Genomic DNA, 7,103 nt, shown 5'->3' with positions numbered 1-7,103 from the left:
GTTTTTGGAAAAACAAAACAAAGACATTAATATCCTATACAGGACCTACCCTTTATTTGCTGTACACTGGCTTTCTGTTTATGCCAGTGGTTAGAATGTACTAAAGTACTTTCGCACCACTAATAAGAAATAAATAAAATAAAAAACATATGCACTCAGCGGAGCACATATCTCAACCAGGAGGTGTGGCTAGTCAAAGATGATGTTATGGCTATGTTCATTGTTATCCTGAAAATCGAGTCCATGATGGAAAAAGAACCGTAACCCTAACCCTAACCTTTGATATGCTTGCCTGTATATCTTACAATGAATGCGTGAAACCTCCACGTCCGTCTGTCTGTCCGTCTGTAGCTCTCGAGAACTGTCTGATTTCAAACTCGGCGCGCACGTCGCCGATGACCGGAGGGAGAGCCATGCCCGGTGCCAAGTTGATTGAATTGCCTGTTGTCCAGAACCGCCCAATCCAAAAACGCCCATATACATCAGGCATCGCATCTCCATATATGGGCATAAAAGGGACAAAGACAGACAGCCACAGATAGATACAGACGTCTCCATAAATGGACATAAAAGGGACACAGGCAGACAGACAGATACAGACCCATATATGGGCACAAAAGGGACATCCCTTACTCAGTGCATACTCCCTCCTTCTGGGTTTTTCTTTGGTTTGGGTTTTAATGGGGCATGGGCCCCATTCGCATGCGCAGTAGTGTTCTTTATGGGTCTACGTCACGAACAACCTCCATTCGCAAGCCCGTGAGTCGAGGTCATCGATCGAAACCGTTCTCGCTCATTCATGAAGTGGGCCCCAGCTGGCCCAGATTTGGCGCTTTAGCGCTTAATGTTTTTTTTTTGGGTGGACCGTGGGTGGGTGTCGAACAAAGTGGATCTCGCCTTCTTACCGGGCAGTACTCTTGAGGCAAAGCAGACAATAATTTACATTCCATAACCTTAGAGTCTCGCTAATATGTGATCCTTCAAGCTTGATCTGCGTCATTTACCTCCTCAGGATAGTATGGAGTTGGGGGCTAGAACCCAAAGACAGACCCACCCCCAGCTAACCTAAATGAATAAGGTCATTTTGTTAATTAGCAAGTACAGTCCCCGACAGGAGGCTCGGAGAGGAGCAGAAGAGGAGTAACTTCCTGCATTGGTCAGGATGATCACTGCTGCCCCCACCATGGTCTGCACATCTCAGTCAGCAGCACAGTCCTTCCACCATCCAACCTCCATTTGTTCTCACCTGACTGACTTTACAGAGGCAGAGGACTGACAAGCCTCCAACCTGTCGATCGCCTACAGTAGATGAGAGGGGGCTGATGAGCAGCCGATGGAGCAACCTCAAGGATATGATGGCTGAGCTGGCGGTGGTGCTGAGGGAGAAAACCTCCCCTAGCCATTGCACAACCTATTGTGAAGGTCATCTGAAACAAGTGGAAGCCAAGATGATAGCCGACTTATTGAACTCTCCTACTCTTTAAAAAAAAGAAGCTAAATTAAAGGTAGGGAGAGTGATTTTTTTTTGCCCTCCAGAAGGCCTTGGAGGAAATGAACCAGACCATCAAGGAGAGAAATAATGAATGTGAGGAAGACGAAGGGCTGTTCTTGCAAGAAGATTAAAGACACGGAGGAAGAAGAGAGGAAGAAATGGAGGAGGAGAAAAAATACAGTGTCACAAATGTTTCTCCTTGAGGACTCAAATGTTAAATCTTCATTTTGATCCATGGACAGCACATGTCAAACATTTTTTATTTAGGTGTTGTACGCACACACAGTCTTCCATATGCCCCGGCTGTAAGAGATAGGTACAAAGAAATGCAATGAAAGTTTTTTTTTCAACAGATGCAAATGCATATTGAAATCATTGCATATACAGGTTCTATCTAACAGAGACACTGAGGTCACTGACCTTAAGACCTCCTTGCCGACCATGGAGGAAAAGTCTGTTCACCTCTCCAAACTGCAGAGAAGCCTGGAGAATGAGGCTGGTGGTAACGTCCCAGAGGAAGAGGGGAGTTCTATACAGTTCTGCCCGTAGACTTGGCACAGTCTCTAGGACTTGGTGGGATGCAGCAACCAAAGCGTTAATGAAGACACAAAACAGGCAGAGCAGCAGGGAAGGAAGGAAAAGAGACTTCAGGTTGAGCCACCTGTGTGTGCATGCTTCTCAAAACACCAGGAGGTGATGGTGGTATTGAGGACCATTGGCAGTCGGCCCTCCATGGATAGAGACAGGGCACACAGGGGGAGGACTGGTTGAAGAGTGGTTGAAGCGGAGGAACTGGAAGGTAGTTCAAGTTGACTGTCCTCTTGCAAAGACAGCATGTTCCCGCTAAACGAGCAGTTTTATCGTCACTTCTATAATACACTCGGCCTACATGGGAGCAAAATACCGTTCCCCGCAACTCGTGGTGCTTGTCACATTTAAAAACACATTCAAAAGAGGCAAGGGCATTAAAAACATTTGAAAAGGATAGAGAAAGCAGCAGTAAAATAAGGAAAAACGACATTGGTACTAAGTGCAATATAAGTATAGTACTATTCAAAAGTGCTATTTATCTCATAATGTTGGTTTTGGTTAGCTCATACCCTTGTTTTTGATCAAATTTCTTTGTGAGGATAAACCCCTTGAGTTTTCGAGGGTTCCCAATATAAATACATATCGCAATCACTACCTACAAAGAGACAACATAATAAAATAAAATAAACTTAACAGAAGATGTATTCTGGCATCATAATGGACCAGCGTTTCCCCAACCTGTGGGCCGGGGACCACTGGGCCGCGAGGATATTGCAAGTAGGCCCCCAAGTAATTAGCAAAACACAAAAGATTTTATTGATAATATAACATTATTAATATTAGAACCTTGAAATGTTATGAATAGGAACTTAAATACTATGTAGTAGCTCCATTGATCCAAGCCAGAAAACAATCGCTTTTTTTGATTGATCAGTAAAACAAATGAAAATGCTCTGAAATGCTCTGCAAATGCTCTGAAAATGCACACAGCCCACCCATCTGAACATTTTAATGAAATGTGTACCAATGAAACCAATTAAGGCTCTATTCCATTGTTTAGCAGAGCCTTTCCAGTGAGCCAGCATGCACAATAGGCTCTATGCACAGCAGCCATATTGGAAAGAAATTGAGCCCCTTCCTTACTTCCTTCACAGGTGTTAGGTTAATGAAGGCTCTGTTCCATTTACTGTAGCACAGTGTTTCTCAAACTTTTTAACTTCAAGGACCCCCATAACTCTGAGAGTATACAAATGGAACCAAATGGACCCTGACTCTGTTCACCAGAATGGAACAGAGCCTTCATTAGTATCATTGGTAACACATGTGAAGGAAGTAAGGAAGAGGCCCCGTTTCTTTCCAATATGGCTGCTGAGCAAATCTGGGTTTTGGTTGAAAATGAGTAATAAATCAATCATTGGTAGGTGTATGATGTTTAGCACACATACAGTACATTGCACATACTCATTTCTACTTTATGTTCTCTGACTTTGTGGATATTTGAATCACTATGATCATAATTCAAGTCTGATGCCAGAGGAAGGTCTAAACGACTGTAACGTTGCCTCTACATTAAAATAACTTATCTTGAACATGCAAGTGGCAGTGTGCGGGTATACCTTTTGGGGGTTTACCAGGCTAATACCTTTTATTGATCTCATCTACTGTTTGTCGCCTACGTACCTGCTTTTAAACTGATCTGGGCGTGCGGAAGTTCTTTTTCACAAATAACTTTTAGTAACAAACACATTTTTTTGAACAATAGTTGTGCATGCTGCTCATGTGTTTTTTTCCCATGGAGCTGAATTTCTGTAGTTATGTTCATGAGAAAAATATCCATATGACATGAGGTTGCAGATGTGTGCCAGCATGTGAAACATTATGTCATTTTCAAAAGATGGGCTACAAATTCTGTTTGCTTTATGATTGTTTTGTATTATGAGAAACAAACACAGGAGAAATCTAAACAATCAATGAGCATTGGAAACATGTACAAATGTGTTTTTCCAATAAGAAATGGATGCTGCCGAGACCTGAGAATGAATACATTTCTTGTTTTGTAACACAATCTTGAATTTTTATTATTATTGGTTCTATTGGTTCCATTACTGTATTAATGTCATCCACTGCCCCTAATAGCTAGGATAATAATTCAGTATTATGCAAATGTACTTGTCAAATACCCCAACAACAACAACCCACATACATTATAGTACACATTCATCGTCATATACAGTACAACAGTGCTGATACAGTACAACAGTGTCATTCAGCTTATGTATTTGCAAAACTTTGAATTTGATTCACAGAGACTTTTGTTTAGATTTTGGTACAGGAAGCAGCACATTGACTACAAAGTCTGAAACAAATGTTGGGAGGTAAGAGAGAGGGATCCAGAACAACTTTGCGTCCCAGCCTGCTGCGTAACGCGTGCGAGGGTGGCGAGCCGTCAGGGCATGCTGCATACAATTGGTCACCTTGGAGATATCTGAACTGCACAGGATGCCCATGGAGAAGTCCTGAGCTTTCATATCTGAGATTCACAGTATATATAAGACAGAACAGGGACAAGGGACAGACATTCAGTGATTGTAAAGTGCAATAGTTTTTTTTTTTTACCTGATAATTTTTCTTTTTGCAGGGTATCAATGAATAAAGATGCTAATCAGTTTATTGCAAATGACATCCACTCACATTCATCAAAGTAGTTGGCTCCATAGGAGTCTTTGACTTCCTGAGTGAGGCGGTCCCAAAGTCTCTTCAGGTCTGCTTCAATGAGATCCACTCTAGTCACTGCTGTCTTGAAGAAGCCCGGCTCAATGATGCTCACTTTGATACCAAAGTGTTGCATGTCCAACCTAAACAGAAGGAAGATGCTGCAATGGCTAAAATATAATGTCTGTGCTATTATTTTCTGTCTGCAGGAATGATATTGGCAGAAATAAACTGACTGACTTCCCCTAAGACTTAAAGGACCACTTCACCCATTTTCAACTTATCTTCATCTAAAGTTTTTTTTGGGGCTTTTTATGCCTTTATTTAGAGAGGGATAGGGAAAGTGGGCTAACAGGAAATGGGGAGAGAGGGGGGGGGGGTTGACACGCAGCAAAGCAAAGCTCTGCTAAGATGCAGAGTGAGTATTATGGAAATCGTGCCATCTTCTAATGAGCATTAGTGAGGACCAATGAGGACCAATTATATGAAGATATTGAAGATAAGGTTGAAAACGGGTGAAGGGCTCCTTTAAGCTGTTATGGGTCACTGTTTGAATTTTACTGTGTGGACAGTGGAGATGAGATTGTATTTACGATCAGGCTTTATCAGCTGCTAGCGCCCCCCCCCCCCCCCCCCCAGAAAATATCTGGGGAAAGTTATTAATATGACTGTTTTTTCATATAATCCCTTCCTTGATGAAAGTGATTGTTTGCTGATTTTGATCTTTGCTAGAGTAGTCGTACTGTTCACATGATTGGCTGGGTTGATAGTGTAATGACAAGCAGCTATCATATTACATTGAGATCTTTCAGCTACGACTAATCTGCTAATAACTAATAGGGCCCCATCTAGAACAAAGCAAGTATTATTGTGTTTGAGTGATACCTGAGGCTGTCAGAGAAGGCCTCCACCCCATATTTGGACAGGCAGTAGCCTCCACCAGTAAGGGCAAGCCTCCCCAAGATACTGGCCACATTTACCACCCTGCCGCGGGCCTTCTTCACCAGTGGGAGAAACTGTAGGGTCACGTCGATGACACCTATTAGATTAACATCCAAAACCTTTGTGAAGTCCTCTAACTGCATCCACTCTGATTGGCGGACCCCCTATAGTAGCTTTGAGGACCCACTAGGGGTCCCGGACCCCCTGTTGAAGACCCCTGGCCTAATGCATATCAAAATGTGTGTCCTTGAAAATTTTAAAAGGTTGAGAATGACTGATCTAGACCATGTGTAGCCCTATGTCCCAGGCTACAGCGTGCTCCTATACTGCTGACCCTGCAGACACTCTCAGCTGTGACGATGCGACCTCAGCTGATCTTTGTCAGTCAGCACCATATACGGCAAATGCCCTGTGGACTATCGACCCAACTGATGGGCCTGGAGTTCCCCTTACACTGTCTGCTGTGTTTGTGTGTCCTCAACTGAACTAGATTCTATGTTATATGTCTTGTGAACCTTGTGTTATCGATATACAGTACTGCGAGTGTATAATTATTTTAAGAGTTTTGCATTTGTACACTATATTGCCGTCTCGGCACCTATTGGAGATTTCCTGTGCCTGATTGTGGGTTGAAGGACAGGGTTTGTTTCCTTTGTTAAAATATGTCTTAGAGACTGGGCTTAACTCTGTCTGGTACGCTATCTAATCCATGTCTAGCTCCTGTTGTGCACAGCGCCTCACCTCGCTGTCCGACCTCTGCTTCCACAAACTCCACCGCCTTCCTGATGCTTGTACTGTCGGCAACATTTAACAGAAGAGTCTTGAGTCTGGAAGACGCCGCAGATGCTAAATCTGAAGCACCCTTTTCTGTGAGACATGCAGCTATCACATTAAATCCCTTTCCATCCAGTTGTCTGGCCAGCAGATTTCCAAAGCCACTATCACAGCCTGTAATGAACACGTGCTTCTCATTGAAGGCATCAACCTTGTAGGAATCTCTAATGTACCAGACAATGACAATGACCATGGCCAAGACTATGAAACAGGTTGAGGCCAGGTGTGACAGGATTTCCTGCAAGACAAAAGTCACGCAATGTTTTAGGCTACAGGTCACTTTCCTGTGAATTCTGAATGGAGATAATAAAATTGCCATAAAGTTTAAATAATAATAAAAAGTAATACAATAAATCAAATATTATGGCATAAGTGACCCACAGAATTAAATGTCAGAAAAAAGTGTAATTAATATGATTAATATTTTTAAGTTATCAAAAATAGAAATTAATCTTACCTCAAAGAAACCAACATTAGGGGTAGACACCTGAGGATGGAAACTTGTGATGAGTTTCTGTATATAAACAAACATTTATAAAAGCCTCATGTACAAGAACACAGATGCTAGACATAATTGTACTTAGACAAGGGA

At 42.4% G+C, this 7,103-nt stretch overlaps 1 protein-coding gene across 1 annotated transcript; it reads right to left on the bottom strand.

Annotated features, from left to right (window-relative positions):
- Nucleotides 1–4,235: 4,235 nt before the first annotated feature.
- LOC311064416 (retinol dehydrogenase 7-like) lies at nucleotides 4,236–7,103 on the bottom strand. The gene is made up of 5 exons (XM_084084246.1): nucleotides 6,969–7,103; nucleotides 6,375–6,749; nucleotides 5,621–5,841; nucleotides 4,715–4,878; nucleotides 4,236–4,553 (listed from the first exon to the last, which is right to left on the bottom strand). Exons 1-5 carry the CDS (start codon nucleotides 7,041–7,043, stop codon nucleotides 4,324–4,326), a joined length of 1,065 nt encoding a protein of 354 aa, XP_083940372.1. The 5' UTR covers nucleotides 7,044–7,103; the 3' UTR covers nucleotides 4,236–4,323.

The sequence above is a fragment of the Gymnoscopelus microlampas genome (assembly GCF_963454915.1).
Source record: "Gymnoscopelus microlampas genome assembly, chromosome: 17".
Classification (NCBI taxonomy): Eukaryota; Metazoa; Chordata; class Actinopteri; order Myctophiformes; family Myctophidae; genus Gymnoscopelus; species Gymnoscopelus microlampas.
Note: the sequence above shows the minus strand (reverse complement) of the source record. Positions and strands in the feature narration are given on the sequence as shown.